Source organism: Aquila chrysaetos, chromosome 5 (genome assembly GCF_900496995.4).
Source record: "Aquila chrysaetos chrysaetos chromosome 5, bAquChr1.4, whole genome shotgun sequence".
Classification (NCBI taxonomy): domain Eukaryota; kingdom Metazoa; phylum Chordata; class Aves; order Accipitriformes; family Accipitridae; genus Aquila; species Aquila chrysaetos.
Genome location: NC_044008.1, coordinates 238801 through 265288, shown reverse-complemented (window position 1 = coordinate 265288; position 26488 = coordinate 238801). Strand labels below are relative to the sequence as shown.

At 49.9% G+C, this 26488-nt stretch overlaps 1 protein-coding gene across 1 annotated transcript in view; it reads right to left on the bottom strand.

Moving 5' to 3' along the window:
- Nucleotides 1-26488, bottom strand: part of SHANK3 (SH3 and multiple ankyrin repeat domains 3) — a 372381-nt gene that overhangs the window by 311090 nt on the left and 34803 nt on the right. Inside the window, exons 3-4 of the mRNA XM_041123382.1 lie at nucleotides 14915-15118; nucleotides 10128-10199 (exon numbers count right to left, since the gene is read on the bottom strand). Coding sequence (XP_040979316.1) covers nucleotides 10128-10199; nucleotides 14915-15118 — 276 coding nt within the window. The remainder of the gene's footprint in view (nucleotides 1-10127; nucleotides 10200-14914; nucleotides 15119-26488) is intronic.

Genomic DNA, 26488 nt, shown 5'->3' with positions numbered 1-26488 from the left:
ACTGCAGGACAGTGCACACGAACAAGGAGAAACCACTCCGAGAGTAAAAAAGGCTTAGGTCACCCCGCACCAGGAGATGCTGAAAATGTCTATGCACAGTATAAGCAATCCCCACAGCACCAATGCTCTTATCGTGAGCACGGCGAAAGGGCAACTGGCATCAACTACAGCAGGGTACAAGCACTGCCTTTTTGGGTGGCAAGACATTCCCCTGACCCTCGCTGCTCCATGTTACTTCTCACCCAGATCCCCTCTTGCCTCACGAGTAACTGAAAGCAAAATCCACCTCCTGCTTCAGTATCCCTTCAGCTAATGCAGAAGTACAGAAACACTGAAGGAAATCACAGCTGCCTGCCAGCAATAGCACAGACGGGACTTGACAACTCCAGCAACCGCCTCCAGGATGCCATCCCAAAATGCCTCTTCCCAACCATCACCCAATTGCGCAGATTTAACCCTGTTCCTTCCACTCCCGTTTGTCCATATGCCTCTTCTCCTCCCAGCAGCCGTTCAGCAGACGATGCTAACCTAACCCAACAGATGATGCTCCATGCATGGCCCCACTAAACCCCTGTGGCCAAGAATGGCACTGCCAGTCCCACCAAGAACCGCACCAGTGGTCGCAGCGCAGATGGAGGCACGAGCCAAGGAAGGGACCCCCCACCACGTCACCCATCCTCTTGATGCTGGCAGCCTCTGCCCATGCAGGCCACTGCACCAGCAGCTTTCCTGGGGCCTCCAGGGACAGAGGCACTTGCGCACACCCCCTGCAAAGGCAAACACCGTACCTCTACGTACGTGATAGCGGCTCATGGCAGTTTCACCTTTATGCTGCTACCAGACACGTTGCAGGCACTAACCTGAAGTTCTGCTCCTGAGGTTCTTCCAGCAGCTCTCATTTACAGCCCCAGAAATGTATCCTACCCAAACCATCAGTGCTCAGCAGCAGTATGCTCGTTTACGTTTCCAGTTTTGTAGGTGCTCAGGAATTGAAAACATTTTTTGACCATAGGAAGTTGATGCACTATGTCAACTTTTAGTGGTACTTTTTATATTTAGAAACGAAACTGAAGAGAAAGTGCATGAGCAAAAGGAGGATGCAGAGAGAGGCATCCTCAATTCTGGGATCTGCATTCTCCTGCTGTAGATGCTTGTTCATGATCATGGTCCTGTGCATCACACAGGCTTTAACAGGTCTACGCATGGATTTTCCCTTCAGGGGAAATCAATTACCACCCTGCATTTCCCGATGAAGAACAAAGAAGGTTCATCTATCCAAGGTCTCGGACCAAATCCACAGCAATGCTTCAGAAATCATTCATAAAGTCCAAAGACTTAACCAGTTGATTTTTACATCAAAAAAATATTATTTTTCCATCAGTTTGTAGCTGCCTATCTGCACTGCAGCGTGCTCCAGATGGGCAGCTCAGTGCCCATGTTAAGAGGTTGCTGCAATTCACAAACTACTATGGGGAGAGGGTAGGACACCAGCACAGTGATTTCTGATCCTCCCTGGCACAGTTCTGTTCCTCTGGTTTGGTCCCAGACCTCAGGGAATAATGAAAATGCCAAAGAAAGCTGAGAAAATAAATAATGAAAAAGACCATTCACCAGACGCGTAATGTTACAGTGTTACAGGAATCCCATGCCCAGGATTTAGGTGGCAGTCTTGCTCAACTTACAAACAAACCTGAATTAAGGCATAAGGGAAGAGACCAAAAAAAGGGAAAAATAAAAAGATCGCAACCTCAATGGTGTCTCTGATCAGACTTACAGCCCAGGCTTACTAAGAGCTGTGTTTGTACAGCAGAGGCAGCGAGCTGTGGCGGTAGACATGGGTGAGCAGCCAGGAGCGGGGTCACCATACGCGTTTTACTGCCAAAAGATGGTGGGTTTGGAACCGCACGTTTGGGTAACACAGCAGCAGCCGGAGCAACCACAGCAACTCAACTGCAGGCACTGGGAGCAGCAGCATGTAGGAGCAGAGCAGTTCCAATGCCTCCCATTATCAAACAGTTTTCAGTTTCTTATTCTTTACCAACAGAGGTATATAATTTGCTCAATTAAGCTGTTTTCCAGAATAAAGTTTCTTTCAAGTTCAGTATTTCTATGACCACAGAGAGAGAGAGAGACCATCATTTCTACGCACAAATTCTGGGGAGGCAGTCTGCTACTTCCCAGATAGCTCTACAGCACTACAACAATAGCCAGATTTGGGAAATAACAGAAACTGGATTAGGTAAAAGAAGAAGAAATTGCTAATTGAAACATCCTGGTCACTATACACTTGAAATCATTGCCTCAAGATCTCTTCCTTGGAGGCCTATCGCGCATCTTGCCTTTGCAGCCCAATAACCAGAGAACTGAATCCCCCATCAAGCTCCCTTATTCACTCCCAGCACCTCCTGGGCGTCCTTCAGGGTTCCTGGAGAGAAGCTGCAGCAGGTCTGGGGGGCCACTGTGGAGGAATCCCAGCTCTGCCAAGGTGTCTGCCAACAGGCAGGGTACGCAGTCCCCCCTTGACAGCCCATGGACATCTGCCCACAGCCTCCAGTTGCTGTTTCAGCTGGTTTGGTCAAAGTGGCCCATTCCCAGCAAGCCGGTGCACCCACACCTGAGGCACCCAACATTTGAACCACCACCAAAGCATGGCACAGGACCAACCAAGGAGTTTAACTGAAATCAGAGCAGTGCTGCATGGTGCAGCCAAAGCCGCATGGCAATCCCCACCCGCGGCACAGCCGGCCCCTCGCAGAGGGGACGCAGGGGCTCTCGGCAAGCTGCTCCCCACCCAGCTGCGACCATGGTCATCGCAGCAGCCCCAGGCGCTGCAGCACACAGAGCAGTGCCCAGCCAACAACAATTTGATCCTGGCTTTAATGTTTCCACTTAAGTAAGATTTCAGATACACTAAAGGTAACTCCCATTTAAGAAGGCACCTGTGTAACCTGAGTTTGCAGCATAACAGCTGATGTGGACATCTGTATTTACAAGCATTTATAAAAATGTATTGGTTAAATGGCCCTTCTGCCAATAGTCATGAATTCAAGCGTGCTTTTTTCATTCAGAATCAGAAGCAAAACATACTTAGCTTTTGAAATCAACTCAAACACTACAAATATGTCGCAGCCATGTCCCTTGCTGGGCACATTATATCCACTTTTCACAATGAAGCAAATGCTGGTATTTACATTCTTCCATGTCAGTTTTTCAGCTTATGCTGCATAGAAAAGCTTTCCTATCTGATTGTTTTCCATTTCAATTTAGCTAGAAACACAGAATATTTTCCTTATTATTTGGACTGATTCACTCAAAGCTGAAAGGAGATTTGAGAACTGAGCAAGTAAGGAAGCTTGTTTTCCTCCCCCAATCTATGAATAAAACCCTGGTGGGAAAGGAATGAGATCTCATTATTCTAAGAACTTGAGGGATTTGGGGCCAGGTTTTCGAATGTATTAAGGTGACTAGACATGAAAAGAGAGAGCAAATGTCAGACTCCCACTAAAATCAAGGGGAGCTAAGCAGATGCCTAAACCGCTTAGGCAATTCTGAAATCTCACTAGATACTTGCTTATTTTCTGGCACTTAAATACCTTTGAGAATCTGTGATGAGAACCACTCATACAAACCAAATCTTCCTTTGTTTAAAAGATCGGTCAGCTTTAAATACAAAAGATATGTACTGATAAATTTACTTTTCATCTTCTGTGTCCAGTACATTCAAGCAACATTTACTTAAGTGATAAAGACACAACTTAAAATTTTATTTTGCTTTAATTTTAATTGAATTTCAGCTTTCATCCAAATGCAGTTTGATACAAATCAAAAGAATAAAAAATAATCAGATGCCAGTTAAAGCATGGCATCCCATTTCCTATATGCAAAAATTAAAACCAAAATGTATTTATACAAAGCTATCTAACTGCTTAAACAAACACTCATAATGGATCTTCCCATGAGCAAAAGCACCACATTTTAGTGTGAAGATTATGGCGATTTGCAAATCGATACATTTGAATGGCTATAGTGACGAGAGCGAAGCAAGATTTCTCTGGGGAGGAAAAAACCCCAAGACCCAACAAAATCTCATGCAAATAAAATTAAAGCTCAGAGTAAGACTCCACCTTGCTTTTTTAAGGGGCCTTTTAAGTCTCCTATTTCCCAGGTGCCTTCGTGCAAACAGCAGCAGGTGGCACAGCCCGGGCAGGGGTCAGGGCCCAGGGGCTGTGGGCAGGCAGGAGCCCCTCACCCCTGCACCAGGACCAACGAGGGCTTTAAGGGAACTGCAACAGAGCTGAGCTCACACCTCCTCTATCTGCCGCCTGCTACCTGGAAACCCTTTGGGAAGCAATCCCTTGGGATCTTCTTTCTTGTGGGTGAGGCTGCACTGCTCCCTGAGGAGGAGGAGGACGACGATCCTTGTAGGGAGAGACAGGAACCGAAGCCTGGGTCTGCCCTTACCCTTTGGGCTACAGCCCGAACTGCAGCTCTGGTGCTGCAGCTCGGTTCCCGTATCGTTACCCAAAAGACCTGCTTCAGCAGGTGACTCCTGAGCAAGTTTGAGGCACTTTGTTTACAAGAGTGAGAAGGAGGTTCACACCAGGCAAGCGCCTGGGGACAGGGCACAGCTCCAGCCACCCAGCTGGCAGCCGCCGTGCCGCAGTCCATTATCCTCCGCTAGCACCAAACCGCAAGAAAAATCAACACCCTCCAGAAAAAAAAAGCTCATTGAGAGGAAACTGGTGCGAGGGAACAAGCTTCTCTCTTGAATCGAAATGAAAGAAAATAAATGAGATATTCTTCCTGCAGAGAAATTATTCTGTCACTCACTATTCACCACAGGCTGGGTGCTGGGGGAAGCCAACCGCAGGCACCCGGCTCGGGTGCTCTGCAAGAGCGGAAAGACAACACATCCCCTTTCACACCAAGCACACGCTGATGTTTCCAGCAATTTCAGTATCAAGAAAAGACTAATCTTTTCTCAGGGTCCAGTTTCCTCCAAACAGCAGCTAGAATTAAGACAAACCATCCACTTTCCAGAGCGTGGCAGCTCCACGGGGTCACAGGCCCTGGAAGAGGCTGGAGAAGACCAACCTCCTCCCTCGCACCGGCTGTGTGACGAGCTCTCACACAGGCCGTTAGACACCTCGCTGATTCCCATAGAAACGTCAAATAATCGATTTCATGACACACCACAGCAACATTTAACCGCTGCCTCAGAGGCTGGCCCAGCACACCTCCACACCCGCCCGGAGCACCCCCAGCGCAAGCAGGACGGGGCCCTGCAGCGGCCCACACGTGGAGGAGGCCAAGACCTGGCAGAGGAGCGGGGGCAGCCCCACCATCCTGCTGGCAGTGCCCCCCCAGCGGGGACACCTCTGCCACGTGGGACGCTGCCGGGATGTACCGGCTTTGGCCGGGAGAGAGCTGCATTTTTTCACAGGAGGTGGTACGGGGCTGGTTTGGATTTGTGCTGAAAGCAGCATTGGTAACAGGGGGATGTGTTAGTTATGGCTGAGCACGGCTTGCACAGAGACAAGGGCTGTTCTGCTGCTCACCCTGCCCCGCCAGCGAGCAGGCTGGGGCTGCACAGGGAGCTGGGAGGGGACACAGCTGGGACAGCTGACCCCCACTGACCCAAGAGATACCCCAGACCATAGGATGCCGTGCTCAGCAAACAGCAAGACACCACACTGTTCCCCATCCTCAGGTCTTGAATCCTTGCCCCAGCCTTGATCACCTTCAGCCACTATTAACGCAAAATCCTGCTCCAGCCCGGGTGAGCGCAAGCCCTCCATCCCGAAGCCCGGTGCAGCTGCCCCTCAGGTGCTGCCTCTGCCAGCGCACGCTGCACCAGCACACACAGTCACTCCCGCATCCAGCTCCAGTGGCCCACCTCTTCCCAAGGTCCTTCACAGCCTGCGCCTGCTCTTTTCTACTGTCTCCTCCGGGCATCGCTGTGGCCATGGCATTCACTTCCCTCACCCAGGTGCACGTCAGGCAAAGACGTCCCCCACATCCAGCTGCGTCCCCCACATCCAGCTGCGCTGCAGAGCAGTGCCACTGTCCCCTCCCTGCTACAACCACCCCTCTCGCACACTAACCCCAGCAGGAAAGATGGTGACAGTCACACCACGGAGGTGCCATGAGTGTTTCCCACCAAGCTGACACTTTCTTGTTGCTTCGTGTCCCTGCCTGCACCCATCCCAGCCCCATGCCAGGGCTGCCGTTCTTATGTAACTGTACAGTTTGCAGTGCAAGAGGATCGCCGTCTGTGGCCAGCGCTTCTGGCTCTACACTAATGTCAGTCATCTACAACAGTAATGGCATACGTGCTCCTAATAATTACTTTAAGTGTGTTTTAAGTGTGTTGCTTCTTTCCTCTTCAAGGTGGTAATATCCCAAGTGTCCTGGTAGCACAATGCCCTTCGTGGACATTTTGGTAAATGCCAAGATTTTTCTGCACAGATTTTCGTTTATAAGCACAATGGGATTGCCCTTTTATAACATGCATTTTTTTGCACTCCCATTTCTAAATGGTCTACTGCAATTCAGTGGGAAAAATATCTATAAGAAATGTCACTGCCTGCAGATCCCAAGAGGCGCAAGGGACTGAGGCTGATTGACTGATTTTACCAAGTCACTTTGTTATTGCTAGCAATACAAGAAAACAGTTCCCCCACTTCTTAGAACAAGTCCACTAGCACTCAAAAAAATGAGTTATTTTCTTGTTTTTCTTTTTTAATGGCAGTTAAGAATCATGTTTCAAGGTCATTAAAAGATTCAAGCAGTGTATCCTGCCACTGAAAGTCATTGACTCTAAACTCTGAACATTTTCACACTTTGCTCTCACTCAGATGAGACCATTAGCCACAGGCCTAAAGATTTCACACCACAGCCTCAGGAGCGGTCCCACCATCCTGTTAGACCTAAAGCTAATCTTTCACAGCCCTTCAAATTACCGCATCTCAGAAAGAAATGTATTTCACTGCCCAAGCGATTAGCCATCACTACAAATAACAGGAAAGCCTCACGCCTCGAGTGCCACGTACAGTCTGCACCACACCTCAGAGGCATCACCTCCATACATCTGCTTTCCCAGAAGAAAACACCAAGCCGTAAATGCACAGACAGAAGCAGAAACCCCCACAGCAGCTGACCTGACGCATAAGCCTATACAAGCCTGCAGTGGTGGAGGAGCCAGCCGTTCCCCAAGTCAGCCCAGAGACACCTCCTCACTGGGTGTTTGACGTAGGGAATGAACCCCCCCACCCGGTCCTGCCCTGCCACCAGCTCCCACAGCATCCCTCTGTGGGGTCAGTGGCACAGCGGGAGGACCGGCCCCCTGCGGTCCCTTGCCCAGCAGTGCCTGGCACAGCCGCGGCGGAGGCGGCACAGAAGATGGGGCAGAAGCAGGCAGTACCGTGCTCTTCGCTCGGGGTCTGCGGTCCCCAGCAGATTGCTGGTTTTCTCTCTGCTCAGCCCGCTGCCGTCCCAGAGAGGAGCCCATGTCCCTCTGCTCTCTGTCCTCCTCTCACCCTCAAGCCAGCTGCTGGTAGGCTGCACACGCACACTCCGCTCTCACCCTCTCCCAGCGAAACAGCGTCGATCTGTGCCGGGCGGGTAAGTCACGCTGCTGCTGGCTGTCAGCGCCGGCATCGCTTCAACGAGTGGCTGGCACAAGCACGTCTCCCGCTCGCACCCCTCCCGGCGCTAGCCCCTGCGGCTGCCTCCACTGCCTCCCTCGCACCGCAGCCCTGCAGGAGCAGCCCTGGGGCAGGACGAGGGCTACTCTTCTGCCCCCATGAGCACCGCGGCCCACAGTGCCCACGGGCTCTGGGAAAACACCAGCCGAAGGAAACGCTCATCAGCATCCTCTTGATGGAGGCAAAAGGGAGCAGAGATGCGGGATCTCACTCAGATGCCGTATTTTATCAGCAAGGGATGGTTTAAAAATAAAGAAACAACATGAAGGAAATTTGTTCTTTAAGTAGAAATTAAAGCATGGAGATTAAGTGAATATTTAATAAAGTGCATTTATGGCTGCTACACACTTGTAGGGGAAGTCCTCAGATGCTGCCGCTCGGGTCTCCCTGTGGCAGGCACCTCCAGCCTTCCCTCCAGCAGGCACAGTCTCTCACTGGTAAGGCTCAGGAGGACCACGATTCACGCTTCCTAGTGCCAGAAAGATGCTGAGAGCTTTCCAGATTTGCTGCCTGGATAGTCTTATGCCACCAGACAGAAGCCTCGTGACTTTAATCTTCACAAGTTAAACCTGAACCCTAACAGCATTTTTGTTTCTTGTTTCTGCAGCTCTGCAAACAGAAGAGAGAGGACCTGCTTCTTCCCACAAAGAGGATTTTCACCTTTGGGGTAGGTCAAGCCCTTCGGGAGAAGGTTTTCTTCTCTTCTGTTTTACATCTGTGGTTCCACCTAGCCCAGCTCTTGCTGTTGTACCTGTAAAATTTACAACCCTTGCCTGCCTGTCTCTTGCAGAGCAGATATGACCAGAAGCAAAGCACCACCCTGCAGACCAGCAGCAGGAGCCATGCATGGGCACCCAGCAGTGATGCAGGCTGCCAGGAGGCCGAGGAGGAGGCACAGCACCCAGGTGCGCCTCCGCGGTTGCCCGGTCCTGGGCACCTCCTGCGCATGTCTGGGAGCCGCCAGCTGTCGGGCGAGAGCGGCCGAGCAGCTGAGAAGGGTCAAGGCAGACAACGGCACGTGTCTCGTCAGAGGGCAAAAGGAAAACAGTCAAGAGACTGCCCAGCCCTCGGCAAGAAGCGCTTGCCCTGCATGGGGGGGTTCTGAGGGAGCTCGTGATACACAGCAACAAGGCAGGTTAGCAGGGAGCCCTGGGGTCCTGGCCAGTCCCACATCCTTCCTAAAGAAGAACCCCCAAAGCCTCTCTGCACGGCCTTCCCCAGCACAGTGCCCTCCACACACAGGCCATCCCCATGAGCCTCTCCACACCACCGCTCCCTGCCCCAGCCCTTCCCCATGGACTCGCCCAGAAAATCAGTTTGATGGGGGCTGTAGGCATTCTCGTGCCACCCAGCAGTTCGAATGCTGCCCAGTGCGTTATTGCAGTTCCCATTGTGGCGCTGGCCCCGGCCTCCCAGGAATCATCGAAGTCCCCACGGGGCCACATGCCATCTCAAGGCACAATTATTAGTGGCAGCAGAAATCTTCTGAGGGTTCCAGACCTCTCCACAATTACTGTTCTTAATTTCTTAGGCAAGAAGTGACATCATGGGACCACCACAGCTGTCCAGCGGAAGACCAGGGCAAGAGAGCATCCAGCCAACACGTGCCCCAAGGCCTGCTCACCATTAGTATCCCTGACCCCCTGGCTGTGCCAACCGCGGCATCCCTGGCCACAGAGCCTGGTGGTTTTGGTGGGGCGTCTTTCCTCCCAGGAAACATCCATTCATGCAAAAGCACCATTCCTGCCACACTCCCTGTTCTCCAAACACCCAGACAGCCCATTCAGTGCCTGCACTGTTAATCTTGACACATGCCTTGATCACTGCCCACGACACGGGGGGGCTTCAGTAGACCACGAGCACTTTCCACTTCACATGTGGATCCTACCAGCAAAAGCCTGACCCAAACACATGGGTTAAAGCCCGAGACAAAGCAATGAGCCCGTGTGCAAGGCGGAGGCGTGCTGCAGCCTCTCACTGGGGGAAGGGAAGGCGTGCTGCTCAATGTGTACCATTGTGCTCTCCAGGCATTTAGTGACTCCTCCATGCCAGAGAATAAAGCTTCTCTTCAAGTGGCCCACCATGTGTTCCTCTGCCTCACCACCCCATGCAAAGCTGACCCCACGCTCTCCCGCAGAGCCTCGTCCAACCACATACCTGCCTGCGAGCACACGTAAGCAGTGCAAGTCTATCCCTGTGTGGGCACCCCACCATGGCTCGATGGGATCCTTCAGCTTGCACCCCCACCTAAACCACCCCAGGCTTCGGCAAGCACCATCCATTTCTCATGAGTGCTTTGCAGTCTGGCAAGCAGGAAAGACTGAAATATCCCAAAACCTGGTATCCTCTCTGTGATAAGCCACCATCGATGCTGAACATGCTACTAGGGCTTTGAGCTTGCCAGCTAGACTCCAGCCTTACCTTTGTATGGAGCTTGGCAAACTGCTTGTCATCCAGCAAAGTCTGGGTGTACACACGCCTTTTGTACCGGAACTGCAAGAAGGAAGAACGTCAGATATGAGATGAACAAAACCCACTTAGCATCAAACTGCTCTCGAGCAGCTCCAGTAAACATCTGCTTGCATGAAGACATTCAGTCTAGATCTGAAAACAACAACAGATATAAAATACATTGTTCTCCTTCATAATTTGCTCTAATAGTTAATTGCTTTCCTCACTAAAGAAATTCGGACCATTTTTTAATAGGAATCTGTCTGGTTTCAGCTTCCAGATGGTGTTGGCTTTGTTCTGCTTCTTCCCCATTAATTAGGGATCTCACTAACAACAGAAAGGTTTTCCCCAGGATGGTTCTTATACAGGTGGTCTAGAGCCAACTTCCCTGTAAGCAGACCAAGCTCTAAATCTTTATTGAGGGATCTTCTCTTTTGTTCTCTGATCATTTCTGCTGCTCTTTTCTGTGCCGTGCCTCTCTCCAATGTCCTTTCTCAAGTACTGTTGCCCACACACGGCTCCAATACCAACCACTTCCACCCCAGCCACTCCTAAAACCAACTCAGTACTTGCCAGGGTACACGCTGAAGGTTTACAGGGTCATGCTGTGCCACAGCACCACACAGGGAATTGCTGTTAGGCTTCTTAACCAAAAGGTTCAAAAATTTTCTTCAGAAACTTTGTTTTCCACAATGAGAGTCCTTCCTTTGAAGCAGGCCTTGTGCCTGTATGTTTGTCATTTGGCTGACTGTTTTGGGTTTGTGTGGCACGGGGTTTTTTTGGTAGCGGGGTGGGGGGGGCACAGGGCCGGCTCCTGTAAGAAGCTGCTGGAAGCTCCCCCGGCTCGGAGCCGGACCCGCCGCTGGCCCAGGCCCTGGCCCCTCAGCGATGGCAGTAGCGCCTCTGGGAGAACGGAGTTCAGAAGGGGAATGCCCGGTGAGTCAGGGGATTGGGATGTGAGAGGAACTGCTCTGTGGATACCGAGGTCAGTGAGGAAGGAGGGGAGGAGGTGCACTGGAGGAGGTGGATGCCCCCGCAGCCCGTCGTGAGGCGGCAGGCTGTCCCCCCCAGCCCATGGAGGTGAGCAGGGGAGCGGAGGCCCCCGAAGATGGCCGTGACTCCATGGGAAAGCCCGCGCTGGAACAGTTTGTGACTGAAGATCGGCCCGCGGAAAGGACCCACGCCAGGGAAGTTCATGAGGAACTGCAGCCCGCGGGAAGGACTCATGTTGGAGGAATTCGTGAAGGGCTGTCTCCTGTGGGAGGGACCCCACGGCGGAGCAGGGGCCGAGTGAGGAGTCCTCCCCCTGAGCAGAGACAAGGTGTGAGGAACCGACCCCGGCCCCCGGTCCCTGTTCCCCTGCACTGCTGGGGGGAGGAGGTAGAGAGAACTGGGAGTGGGGTTGAGGCGGGAAGGAGGGAGGGCTGGGGGGAAGGTGTTCTCAGGTTTGGTTTCACTTCCTAATGTCCTATTTTGTTTTGATTTGATTGGTAGCAAATTAAATTGATTTTGTTTCTTCCCCAAGTTGAGCCTGTCTTTTGCCCGTGACGGTAAGTGGGGAGTGATCCCTCCCAGTCCTCATCTCGACCCATGAGCCTGCCTTTACATTTCCTCCTCATCCCACCATGGCCGGGGGGGTGAGCGAGGGGCTGCATGGTGCTTTGTTACCGGCTGGGCTTAAACCACAACACTGACTTATGATACTTTGATGGGACCCCCACTTACCAAATGACCTAGACAGCACAGTTGACATTGTTATATTCTCTGCCAAACTTTGTGTAATCAGATTTTATCAGCAGTGGTTTTACATTTACACCCAGATTCCTGGGGTAACCACATCAAGCTTGGCATTGGTCCCTAAGAAACTCCACTAGAAATACATCTATGCCGTGATGATTGCAGTGACAACTGCTTTTTATCGTTGATTAGTTAGCCAGTGGTATTTGTCCTACTGATGTTTTATAGTGCTATTCCTGAACTTGAATATCATGTAGAACAAAATCAAGTACCCCCAAGCGGCTGCTACCTTTGTACAGTTATCTTTATCAAACAGAATTACGATTTCCATAAAGAATGAAAATGTTTGACTAGATCTTTTTTCAACGCATGAATTGTATTCTGAGATTTTGAATTGCTATGAACTTAACCCTCCATCAAAGTTTCATTATTTCAGCTGGAACTGACACCAAGTTATCTTTGGACTGCAGTTACTAAGCTCATCCCACTTACTTTTCAATACTGGCAAAATATTAGCATGTTTTCAGTCTATTCCAAACTTGTACTGCTGGGCAGATGTTTTCCCACACAACTTTTTTCTTTTTTTTTTTAATCATTCCAAGGTAAAAATTGTCTTGCCCACTGATTTACAGACATTGGTCCTTTGCAGATGCTGCCAGTGTCAGGGATCCTTTGTGCATCCCTACAAAGTCATGCAAGCATCCTTCAGTGGCTCCTCTTCACACCCAGCACCACGTTAGTGGGTCTGCAAACGAGCTCCACACCCAGCCTCCGCCTCTGAGCCCTGGGCAGGGCTCCGGCGGAGCCGGGACAGCGCTGCTCTGCAGACCACTCGCTTTCGGCTTCCTGCCCGAACGCATCGGCTCAGGTGGACTCGCCCACTGCTGCTCTCCCAGCACCCATCCTCGGGGAAGGTCCTGCAGGGCTCCCAGCTGCCCCACGCTACGCAGGCAGGGGCCAGGGCAGTGCATCAGCGAGGCAGGTCGGAGAGAGGGAAGCCAGGCTACATCGGCTTTGATGCAAGAGCAATGCATGCTGCCACCCAGGTGCAAGGCAAAAACCTCATCTGAGAAGAGTTAAGTGGTACAACACATAGTCAGCTGCTCAAACTTAGCAACAAAACTTCTGAAGAAGCGACTGAAGTGGGCAGCCAACCCTAAGCCAGTCACATCCCAACAGTTTTGCTCCAACAGCTTGCCCGCAGACCAGACTTGCACGGGGAAGACATACAGGCATGAGAATTTCCAAATCTCATTCAAATTTACAAGGTGCGTAAACTGAACGTGAGATGATTAATAATGGTGAGAACACAACGGTGTGTTTTGCATGCAAACAAAAGTAACTGCCTCATTAAGAAGGACACAATAAGCTTCTGACAGTAGATAGCAACCAGTAAGATAATATGGGATAGAGTCAATGCCCCCAAAGGCACATGAGGGTAACTGGATCTCAGCAGATGGGCAGGCAGACCCCACTGCATATTGCTTGATCACCAACACACTGTGTTGCAGCTGCTATTTTATCCTGATAAAGTAATCTGGAGTACTTACAGCTCTCCCTGGCATAGAACAGAGACAGCATCCCACCTCTCCAGGGAACTACTCCAGATACCTGCTTTTTAATGTAATTTTTTTGTCAATATTCACGAACCCCTCATTTATCTGATTACCTTCATGTGCAGCCGTGAGGGCTAATTTATCTTTTGGGTTCAAGAAACCTCAGTGGTATCAGCATAGGATTTATGTCTTGTAAATACATTCCGGATTTTTGGTTTTCCAAGAGGATTCTCCAGTGCTCAGCTCAGCTTCTTATCAAGTTATGAAGAATCGAAATGACACACAACAAATATCCATGTCAAGTCTGCATTTAGATGTGTGTGCTAAGACATTAAGTGTGGACGTTATGCTAAATTGTACAAAACCAAAACATTAGAGCCTGTATAAGGAACATTAAAGAATTTACTACCTCATAGGTTTATTTGCAAGCATTCTTAATGTTGTTCCAAATGTTTTTGTCTAGATTAAACGTTAGTTTCCTAAGAAATTGTGCTGCACTTTCTTTCCAAATTAGTCAGGATTAGTCGTAATAACAGCATTCACGCTTGCATTTATAAGAGCTCGTGAAGCTTAAGCGTGTAATGCTTTCTAAATAGACTTTGTGGGTAAAATATAGCACAAGATCCCTAAATTTAGAAGTCCACGTGCAGGTAACTAGAGTCCCACTACAGCCAGTGGGGATGTCCACAGTGACAGTCAATGGAGCTCAAGAAACGCTGCAGGTCAACTTAGAATAAACACCTACATGTGATCACCTGAATCCCAGCCCAAGGCAAAACCTATAGTGAATGTGAATACAGAGTTCATTCAGTTAATTTCTGCTCTAGTTAATTTTCTGGAACAGAAAATAGTATAGATTATCCTCCATGCTCATCACACAAATGAGGTCCCTACAGGGACAGCCATTTGCTGTCAAAGCACACAGCTGTGTTCCAGTCTCTACAGTAACTGTAAATTAAAGAAAATATAAGCTCAAGTGCTTCAACCTCATATTCAAAGATCTCCCTATGACTTTCCCTCTGTACCTACAAGACTGGCTTTCCTTCTGTTACTGCAATTTCCCATGACAGTTATGCGCCACTAGAAAAAAAGAAATTTTGATCAACGGGGTCAGAAAAGAGGGAAGCTGTTTCACAGGGCTAGGACAGATGTTATGGAGCTCTTGAACAGACAGAGTCATCAGCAACTAAAACTCAGAGGCATTTGCCTCAGCTTTCCCTCAATGAATTCTCCATGAGTAAACATACACCCACACAAATTTCTGTGCTTTCACTCCTGGAAGGGAAATGGGAAAAAAAAAGGGGGGAGGGGGACAGGGGTCATTAATATCTGTGGTGCCTGCAGAGCCTACAGTGGAAGGGATCATAGAAGTCCTACATACTTATGTACATATATATATGCATACATATCTAGATACATATATATACACACATTTAAAGAAAAAAAAAAAAAAAAGATGGCTACCTCCAAGTAGGGGACAGGAGTGTCTGGATTCAGAGGGTACTCCCTCAGCAGGCGCTCCTCATCCAGAAACTTCCCAGCCCTGCCATTGAAGGCTGGCTGGAAGAGCCCATAGTTCAGAACATCCTTCAGGCTGTGGTTCAAAGTGCAGAGGATGCGCTGCTTGGAAATCCATACAGGAACATCTGGATTCAACCGTAGACACTTCTGTGGAAAGACACAGAGGGCAATTAGAGCCGAGCATCACCAAGGTCCTGTACCCCATAGCTGCACCCAGGAACAGCCACAGTAAGAACAAGGAGAAGGATAAAATGGGAAAGCCATAATCTTTTCCATACGAGTAGATTATGGGAAGGGGATAAAAAGAGTTAGAGAAGGATGAGACTTCACAAATCCCCTCTAACACATTTTGTAGGGTTCAGGGCAGATTCAAACCCTGTATGTTATAACATCCTATAAAATATGAGAAGTGTCAAAGAATATTTTATGGCCTAATAACAGTATAATAGCAAAATATCACTTTAAAATCCCCAATAGGGTGTAAAGAGTCTATTGGCTTCTTCACCACGGACTTTATAGGTGTGCAAACCAAGGTGGGATGAACGGCAGCACGGTGAGTCCTGCCAGGAGCCGGAGGCATCCAGCGAGGTCTTCCCAGCGGGAGGAGCGGAGGAGAAGAGCCCTCCGCACGGAAAGTCACGCTTCCCCATCTCACCCTGTGACCGCAGCAGGTTTCCCTGGTACCGTAAGCAGTTTCCCTCCCTCCTCAGGACCCAAAGTCATCAAATGTTTATAACCCATATTTCCTACAGCTGCGGCCCCCGCTGCCGCAGTCCCAGCTGGCTGTGGGGCCAGGGCGGCAGTGCTGGCGGAGTGGGTCGGCCGTGGGAACCTGCCTTGGCCAGAGCCTGCCGAGCCACAGAGCCCAGCACGGGTGCTGCAGCACATTGCCATATCCCCTCCACCGCAGTGGTAGGGCAGCAGGCTCTTTGCAGCATCCGCTCTTGCAGGCAAAGAGCAGGAAGGCCATGCTGGCAGCACCAGAGGTCGGCCTCGCAACAGCCTGTCCCCATCGGCAGCCACCATTTCCCCTCCCAGGTCCCTCGCTTTGCATTTTGGCCCTCAACTTTTCCTTGTTCCCATCACTTTGTTTTCCTCCTTGTTTGTTTCTCCTCCCCTCCATGCTTTCTGCAGGAGGAGAAGACAGCGTTCAGTCTTGTTTCAGCATTTCGTTTTAAAGCCACAGCCTGTCAGCTCCGTTTAATGCTCCTGGGTTTTGTGCTGGAAGGCGAAGTCAACAACCACTCTCCCTGCCTCGGCAGTGCTCCCCCAGCAGCTGCTGCTTTCCCAGGCTGAGTCCTGCTCCACTCATCACACAGAAGCACACCACACTTCTGCCCACCCTTGTTATTCCCCTAGACCACATCATCACCCTTGCAATGAGAGACTGGAGGTGCACGCCATGTCCAAGGGATAGATGCAGCACAGAGCCACACAGCGGCATAAGCATGTTCTGTCCATGAAGGTGTTGAAGAGTTGAGGCCTGAACACAACCATCTATTCGGATTTCCAAAGAGACTGACCCGATCCCTGTCTTCTCCAAGTGCTCGGCAGCACTTCCAGCGGCTGCAATGGACCCGCAGCACCAGAGCTCCTGCCACCACCGCAGCGCGTCCCCACTGGACCGGGAGAAGGACACTCAGCCCAGGCATCAGAAGTAACAGCACATCCTCACTCACTCCTTCAGCCCACTTCCAACTTCAAAATTTAACCCCAGGGCCTGTTTCGGTCCCTTGTCCCCTTAATAGCATCTTTTTGGTTCTGTGAATTAAACAGGCACTGTTTTGAAAAAATTAAACAGCTTTGCCCAGAGAGAAGCAAATGACCCTGCCGGGGCAGAGGGCAGGAGCCAGCAGAGCACCTGTGCTGCCCGGCATGGTGCCAGCCTGCCTGCCTGCACACCACCACCCAGAAAAGCCACCATGTGAGACAGAAAGCCACCGAGCTGATGTTACAGCTCATTTTTCTCAGGCACAGATAACTGGCACTTGGCAGCACGCATTCGTACAGCAAACAGAGGTCAGCGTTATCTATTTCATCGCTGACCGTATTAGCGAGTCAGCATGCTTATCAACTATGGCTTGTCCTACTGCAGGTACTAAGGAAGAGGCAGCCGCTTGCTGGCCGCTTGCTGGTGTGAGAAATCAGGAGTTCAAAACCTTTGAGAAACACTAGCTCTGTTCTCTTTCAGTTCTCAATGAGAAGCACGATACATATCATTCTTTCAGGGACCCATGAATAAAAAATAAACATAGTCTATACCTTCCTACCTGCTTATTTAGCCTCTAGGACTCTTCCTCTCTGTCAGATTATGTTGTTCAGTATTAAAATACATGGCTAATGGAAAAAAAGCACTGACAGGCATGCACGGGTGCACAAGCACAAGCATTGGTTGAAGGAAGGTCCCGGCATAAAACCCACCTAATTTTATATCAAACTTTATACTGCAGAGACATACTCTGGGAAGTATTAACATTCATATTTAAGAGAGAAAACAACTCAAGGACATGGGCCTGTTGGAACGGGTCCAGAGGAGGGCCATGAAGATGACCAAAGGGCTGGAGCACCTCTCCTATGAGGACAGGCTGAGAGAGTAGGGGTTGTTCAGCCTGGAGAAGAGAAGGCTCCAGGGAGACCTTACAGCAGCCTGCCAGTACCTAAAAGGGGCCTACAGGAAAGCTAGGGAGGGACTTTTCACAAGGGCATGTAGTGATAGGACAAGGGGTAAGGGCTTTAAACTGAAAGAGGGTAGATTTAGATTAGATTTAAGGAAGAAGTTCTTCACTGTGAGGGTGGTGAGGCACTGAGGGAACAGGTTGCCCAGAGAAGCTGTGGCTGCCCCATCCCTGGAAGTGTTCAAGGTCAGGTTGGACGGGGCTTTGAGCAACCTGGTCTAGTGGAAGGTGTCCCTGCTCAGGGCAAGGGGGTTGGAACTAGATGATCTTTTAGGTCCCTTCCAACCCAAACCATTCTGTGATTCTATGAACTTCCACCCTGCAGTGTGTCTCTTTCTGTCTTTAACCTATGTCAGAAATCAGAAGGAAGAAAATGCCTACTTCAGCTGTGAGGTCAAAACACTGCACCAGCTCTTTGTGGGCATAATCCAGCTACTTAAATGTCTCTTATGACTCTGTTTCTTCAAACACCATCACAGGTATTAATGACTTTCTCATATCAGAGATCCTGCAACTAAACTTGCTTATTCCACTCCATGATGCAGCACAGCCACTCTGGGAGCAATCCAAAAAACATGAGGCTAATCCCACAAACCCCTGCCAGAAGGGCTGCAAGAGATAGCTTTGTGCAGCCTTAGGTCTGAAGTCTGCAGCAATTAGCAGGAAAAAGCTGCTCTGTGCATGGGGGCACAGGGCTTGCTTTGCTCCAGGAGCCACAGCAGTGAGGGCTTCTCCGCTTTCCGTCTCAGAGGGATGCGTTGCTCTCCTCTGGCCTCCCGCACAGCCGGGACAACCCCGGTAGCTCCCACACCGGCACTGGGCTGATCCCAGGCAGAGCAGGGCTTGGGTGCCCGAGCTGCAGATGTCCTGTCTGACACTGCTCCCGTCTCCATCAGGCAGAGGGAGCTCGGACAGCATGGGGCACCTGCCACTACTGCACAGAGAGATCCAGCCCCGAGACAGCACTTCACAGCAGCTCACGCGGGCTGCAAGTAGCTTCCAACCCTGAGGGTTTGGACACTCAAGTCAACAGTAATTTTAAAAGGAACCAAATTGCCTTGTACAGTCCCGAACCCGCAGGGGAAGGAGAGGTCTCTGCCCCTTCCTCTTGACACTCTCCCGAATCAAGAGGCTCAGCGCTGTTCCTGGTGTCAGTCCCCAGAAGACCCGGGAGGGATCCCAGGGAGCCGAAGGAAGCACTTCCGCAGGGAGCACACCGTGGCAGTGCCCGTCTGGTGTGCCAGCCGGCATGGCACAGCACCCACAGAGCCCACCCTGCAGCCGGGGCAGGTCTCAGAGCCGGCAGGCAGGCTCAGGGGAGGGCAGGGTGGGAGCAGCTTTCAGAAGACGTTGCTACTCCGGTTTGCAGTTACAAGCGATAATTTCTTCCATACAATTATAAGCTCTGATCACAACAATCAAAGCCTTAGGAACAACTCCTGAAAGAAAATGGTACAGCTTCTCAACTTTTAGACAGCACAGATGACTCCTTTCTGAAGAAGAAAGAGCTCAGAGCTTCAGATTCAATCCTCAGCAACGCACAGGATGACAGACAAGATCTATTCAAGAGCCACCCTGCAATAATGACAATCAAGAACTTACATTCAACAATCCCTTAAGAGCAAAAAAAGCCAAAAATTCTTCATCGAAGAGCACACAAATGAGAAAGACTTGAAAGGAAATTAAAAAGAAGCAGTTGAAAAGGTGATGTGCTTGCAGGCAGCAGGGAGTATATTTCATAATATCACCTTAGAAGCTCTGAGCAAATGTATGGCAAAAATGAAAAAACAGCCTCTAAGAGGCCCCTACAGAAAGATGGAGCAGCCAAACCAACAGAGCAGAGGTATCTATCAGAAGTAAAAGATTTTCTTTAGAAAATGGGAGTTGCCTCTAAACGGGAAGAGAGAAGAGCACAATCCTGCCACACCACATGCAAAATGATAATGGCATTGAAGTCATCAAAACTAACAAACGCAGAGGAACAGGGGAGCCTGACGGAAAGTGGGTGAGGCCGGCAAGCAACCAAGGCATGAGAGTCATCCAGGGAGGAGTCCTGGAGCTCCTCCTGTGAGGACCAGCTGCAGGAGGGCTCCTTGCTGGTCACCATCGCAACGGATGTCAACACAAAGGGTCTTGCAGATGAGGAAGAAAAGCTCCCCATCGGATGCATGAGCACGGCAGATTTGAGAGCACAACTGCAAGTGGTGCTGACTGCCTGTGCACAGCGCTGGCTGTGCTCTGCACCGCGTCGTGTAAACCCTCCCAGGAGCAGAGCACAGGCAGGAGACGCTGATACCCAGGAGCGGCTCCACGATTCTGCTGTGCTCTGGGCACAAAGGCCTGGCCTCTGTCCCAGGAACACGGACAGGAACTGCGACAAACATTTACATTGCTGAAAAATCTGCTTGTTTTCTGTGAAGTCATGCCTCACACCTACAACGAGAGCCTGGAGGAAACCCACGCCTACCAGAATAAGGCCAGCCTGCTTACCAATACACACGCACGTTTCCAAAATGTTTTCAGCAAGGTCCCTTGCTGCCGTAAACTGAAGTGCCAGAAGCAAGAAAGCACTCCTTTGGATCCCTAACCGACAAGGAAGATAGTAAACAAAGGTGAAGGTCAACCAGGCAGGTTTCCTGACATGGGAGTTCATCAGCAGAGTGACATGGGGCCTGTGCTGAAGTGATGTAGAAAGAGCTGCTCTGACACTCATGAACTGGCAGCACATCCAGATCTTCTACATCACGTGCAGGTCCGGTGGCCCTGTCTTTCAGGAAACAACAGAAACAGGAAAAAGGTAAAGGGAAAGAAGACAAAGGTGACCAGAGGCACCGAGCGGTCTGCACAGGACAAACACACCACATCTGAACTCGGAGCTGAAGCAAAGCGTCCCAGAGGAGCATGCAGCACTCCGCAGCATGAGCCAGGCGCTTCCACCAAGTGAGCAGTGGCTCCTTGTAACACCAGGACTGGGACGAAGTTACAGGAACAGACGCTATGTATAAAACAAACAAGCCCAGGTAACTTTTTCACCTTTCCTTAAAAGATTATCCTTGGTTTTCTACAATTATACATTTTTAGTTCCCAAATACTCTTTAAAAGCCTATCTTCTTAAGCAGCAGTTTCAGCAGCAAGCTCTTCCTGAGATCTGGTGCAGACATCACTGGTCCCCTGCAGCGTGTGAAATCCCACAGGATCCTCCTGGCCTCACTCGTACACCGGTGGGAGAAGGGATCAGAGCCACAAGACAGCCCTGAACGGGAATCGTGCAGAGCACTCCCACCAGCAACGCCTCACACCCACCACCAGCCCTGCGGGGCAGAGGCTGGGGAGCCAGCAGCAGCCCCCACATGCGGTCGGCCCCTGGCCAGGGACCATGGGATGGGTTGACCATCACTGCTGCAGCTTGTTTCCCTTCATGGCCATGGTCCAGAGAAGAAGCTGGGCTCTGCAGGGACCAGGGCAGAGCAACCACCACTCTGCATTTTAGTGGTGGAGAGGAGAAATCAGTGCAAGCTTTCTGTGCACTGGATGCTGGCAAAAGGCAAACTTAGAGAGCAAGTTATGTATGCTGGCGAAACAACAGGAATTTCTGGGCTTAGATCACCTCCTGAGGAAAGCTCTGGCCCTGCCATCCACTGTGCTAAACACCACGCTGGGAGAAGCTGCCTCCACCAAAGGAAACAAGATAAAGAGCAGGAGGGAGGTTCTCAGCTCCCAGCAGGAAAGTGCCCAGTGCACGAGCCCTTCTTGCAGAGTTGCGTGCTGTAGATAACAAGTATTTTGGCTTTTCGGGTTTTCCAGCGAAACGGTTGCTGCTTATGAGCCAGTCTGGAAGGATGTTGCTGGCTGTTGTATCATCCTCCAGAATCCATTGCCTGAGACAGGAAGCCATCCAGTTACTTCTATTTAAAAAATAGGAGTCCAAGAGCCCCCTTATTACAACTCTTCAGTAGTACTGACAGTGACAACCAGCCCCATCCTATAGTCCCACCAATCAGTGCTTTCAGAGGAGCAGCTGCCTCTGATACAAACGCAGCTTGAAATGAATGTTTAAAGAGATTCAACTCCTGATTAACTCTAAGTGACTGGTTCAGACAAAATCTCCCTCTTACATACAGCTACAACAGCTTTGTTATTAGCCACCTGCATGGAAAGGACTGCTGAAGAGCAAAATCGCCAGCCAGTTCCATCCAACTGCTGAACTCTTCATACAGAAAAGACAGCACAGAGGGAAATGCGAAAGTGTTGGATCTGTAAATCAAGCTGACCCCACCAATGAGCCCGAGACAGGTTAAAGAGATGACTATTACCTTCAGAGACCTGGGAATGTTTCCTGCTTGGCTCACTGCAACACCACAACCACAGTCACCCGTCTAACTTGTGATCAGTTAGAAAATGAGGACCTGGGAAGCTTTAGCTCTATCTAGGGCTGAAAAACAGCCATGAAGAGCAAAGCTTCTTCTGCAGAAGAGGGAATAAGCTCTTCTCTTCATCCAGCATCAAGACTGAGACATGCTAGTTGGATAGATAGGTCCTAATAAATACATGCAAAAGAGATACAGAACTGCTCAGTATAAAGGAGCAAATGAAATCAAGTTTGACTAGAGAATGGAAGAAACCAGTGAAAAGAGCATACTGTAGTTGCCTTTGTAGCACATATTCAGCATGCCCTCTGATTCAGCAAATTCAAAGCCAAGAGGACCTTTAAGATCATCTCATCTGAGCAATGTATCACTGCCCCCTAAGTTTCAACCAGTAACTCCCATAATGAACTAAATTACTTGAATTTGGCTAACAGTTTCCTGAAAACCATCCAACTTGAGTCTAAAAACATCACAGGATGGAAACCACACTCCCTCCTTGGATAAATTAATAAGCAAACAGTCATCCTCAATTAAAAATGTATGTCTTAGTTCTCATTTGATTTCCCTTGTTTAAACTTCCAATACAATCATTATTTCCTGTTATATCTTTCTCTGTGATACTGAATAGCTCTTTAGTACTCAGTTTCTTGCTACACTGGTAGCCCCCATTTAACACTGTCATCTCTTAGTCTTGTTTAGGGTAAGCAGAAGAGGCTGATGTTCATAAATTGTAGTGCATTTTCTCCAGATCTCAAATAATTTCTGTTGCTCTTTTCAGCACCCTCTTTAATTTTAAATACACTTTTTAAAGTGCAGAATCAAAGCCAGAGGCAATATTTCAGCATCTGTCTCCCAGCTGTCATATACAGCTATAAAATATTGTCCTCACCTCAACTCACTATCCCCTTGCTTCCCTCTCCAGGCATCACATTAGTGCTTTTCACTGAAGCATGTGGCAGTTTGGGTTCAGTTTACTTTGACCACTTCATTCCTTTCAGACAGCCAAACCCCACATCCTTTCCAGGATACAGCTCCCTGTTTTCTAGATCTGGCATTAGTCCTTAGTTACGTGCAAAACTCTGCATTTGAATGAATTAAAGGATAATTTATTTTGATGGGGCCAGGTCTAATTTGTTCTACATGTGTGTAAAAAAAAAAAAGGGGGGGGGGGGGGGAGAAAGAGAGAGAGAGAAGATGGGGATGCAGCCTCTAATAACCCTAAACCAGCAGTTGTTGAAACAGGAAGAGCATACAGAGAACGGGCTGCAGAAAGTGGCCAGACTTTGTGCATTCCCTGAACAGCATGTCCTTTGGCCACTGCTAGAGATGGATACTGGGTCAGACAGACCACTGGTTTGGCCCAGTGGGGCTTTTTTGTGCTCTTATTTATGGCACCTATGCTCACATCTTTATTCGTAACTCCACTACTGCTTTCAGTTATATGAAAAAATTGTCAGCAGAGGTAATATATTTACTCCTGCTTCTGTATTTTTATACTTAGCGTATTGCAAAACAGTCATTTCTAACATTTCTTATGGATTGATCCGCAAGATCTTTATGGACCAGGTTGTTAATGAAAGAACTGAGCGGTAAATGTAAGCTTAGCTCCTTATGGATCTTTATGATCCTTATGATCCATAAGGACCTAAATTTCTTACATTACTCCAAGTCCCTTTCCAGTGTTGACATGTTCAGTTTAGCCTATTGCACAGGCATTAAAGGAATTCATGTTTCTCTCTTTAATGCGCCTTATTTTTCATCATCAACACTGATCCTTATCCATTGGGGATTTTATGCTTGTGTTATTGATTAGGTCCCTGTCATTGTTTAACCCCAGCCAGCAACTAAGTACCACACAGCTACTCGCTCACTCCCCCCACACCCAGTGGGATGGCAGAGAGAATCGGGGGGGGGGGGGGGGGGGCAGGGGAAGTAAAACTCGTGAGATAAAGACAGTTTAATGGGACAAAAAAAGAAAAATAATAATACTACTACTAAGATATACAAAACAAGCAATGCACAATGCAATTGCCCACCACTCGCCAACCGATGCCCAGCTAGTTCCCGAGCAGCAATCCCCTCCCCAGGTCAACTCCCCCCAGTTTATATACTGGGTATGATGTCACATCATATGGGATATCCCTTTGGCCAGTTTGGGTCAGCTGTCCCGGCTGTGTCCCCTCCCAACTTCTTGTGCCCCTCCAGCCATCTTGCTGGCTGGGCATGAGAAGCTGAAAACTCCTTGACTGAGTCTAAACACTACTGAGCAACAACTGAAAACATCAGTGTGTTATCAACATTCTTCTCATATTGAACCCAAAACATAACACTATAACAACTACTAGAAAGAAAGTTAACTCTATCCCAGCCGAAACCAGGACAGTCCTGCTGAACCTGCTCTCTGGGCTTGAGCTGTTACAGATAGCTTTGTGTAGCTGAATAGCTCTACTGTGCAGGGAGGAGAGGGAAGGGTCTCACCCACACAGACAGCTGAGCAAGATGTGCCATGGAGGGTAGGCAGGATCAAGCAGGCAGTTTTCATGGCAGAGTCCCACAGGATTCATGCCAGTGCCTGTGCTGCTCACAGGTCTGGAATGGTCTGGGAAGGAGAGGCGAACTGTGAGACAACAACTAAGGTACCTGGTGTAGCACAACTGAGAGTCGACTGCAAAACCCAGCAGAAGGACCTCACAGAGCCAAACGGCTGAAGACTACAGCAGATCAACCCCCCACGCAAGTAAAATGCTAACAACAATAGGCTCTGAGCTGTCTGTTGCCTGGCTGTGGCCGGCAGTCCTGCAACCCCACCACAGCAATCAATGCTCAGCAGGTGCCCGACAGAATAGCAGGGATCAAAGGAACAGAAAGTGCCACCGCATCACTGCGTGAGCCCCTGGTATGCCTCTCTCCTCAAGGCCACCTGCAGTCCCAGCTCCCCTTTCAGAAAGGTCATACCAGAAGTGGAAAAGGTGCAGACAAGGGAGAAAAGATCAATGGCCTCAAGTGGCATCCATGTGAGGCTCAACTAAATAGACAAGACTCTTCAGTCTGGGAAACAGAAGACTGAGAAGGAGCATGACAAAACCAAAAGTGGCATGGAAAAGATAAACAGGTATTATCTCCTTGGGAACTGATGCAAACACCACAAGACAAGGTGACAGATAGGACATCTTCATTAGACACACTCGCACTGATCTGCTCAACAGCATGCCGCCGGGCTCTGGCAATCGACTCCAAATTGGTCTCCCAGGTACCTTCACTTGCATAGTCATAACCACAAATCAGCATGGTGTGCATCATCGGGCATTTGGCTTAACCCAGTCAGAGCACCCTACCCAGATCTGACTCTTAATTGCAGCAATAACTCTTGGGTTACAGTTTACTACCACACTTTTCTTCAAAGCTACAGCTTCTCCCATCTCACATTAACCTACACCCCCTCTGCCTTGAGGTCTCAACAACCAGTCTAATTTTGTGGTTGGATCCTTTTTCTTCATACTTAAGACTCCAAGATTTTGCACATACACCTTGTTTGTTACAATTACATTCATTCTGTTAAAATACACTAACTCCTACCCACCAGCAATAAAGGCTCTTTCAAAGCAAAACTTGGGAGGGTATTAAGTGAAACTAGTAGAGCCAAAGCAAAACAAAGAATTGGTATTTCCTTATTACCTGGCATGTGTTCACTGTGGAGCTACACACCAGCAAGTCACAGGCTCACGCCAGGGGAAGGGTCCTGGAGAAAGCTGGTCTGGCTCAGGGCAGGCAGCTGCTCGGGGCTGTGGCTGGATGAGTGCTGAGCATCTCCAAGGCCAGAGACCCCACAGCCTCTCTGGGCCCCAGTCCATGTCCAACCGACCTCCGGTGAAGGGCTTTTCCTGGCACGAAGGGAGGACGTCCCTGGCTGCAGCTTGTGCCTCTCGTCCCGTCCTGTCACCTCGGAGAGGAGCCTGGCTCTGTCCTCTCTCCCCACCCGTCAGCGAGCCGCAGGCTGCAGTAGGGTCTCCCCTTCACCTTCTCCTCTCTGGGCTGAGCAAACCCCATGCTCAGCCTCTCCTCCAACCTCCCGTGCTCCAGCCCCGACCTTCCCGAGGCCCCCACGGGACCCACCACACTACTTCAATGTCCATCCTGCGCTGGTGAGCCCAGTCTGGCCCCAGTATCCTGACAGGTCTCACCAGCGCTGAGCAGCAGGCAGCAATCCCTGCCTTCGCCCTGCCGGCTGCCCTCCAGCCATCACCGCCCGCGAGGTGCTTGGCCTCCGTTGCCCGAGGGTGCTGCCAGCGCCGGGTCCTTGGGATCCCCCCGGCTTTCTCAGGGAAGCCAGTCACTCCGTCCTGTCCAGCTGCACAGGGCTGCTGCAGCCCACGGGCAGGATCTGGTGCTTGTCCTGGCCAAGCCCCGGCAGTCTCCATCGGCCCATTTCTCCAGCCTGGGGAGGTCCCGCGGATGAGCAGCCCTGCCCTCCCGCC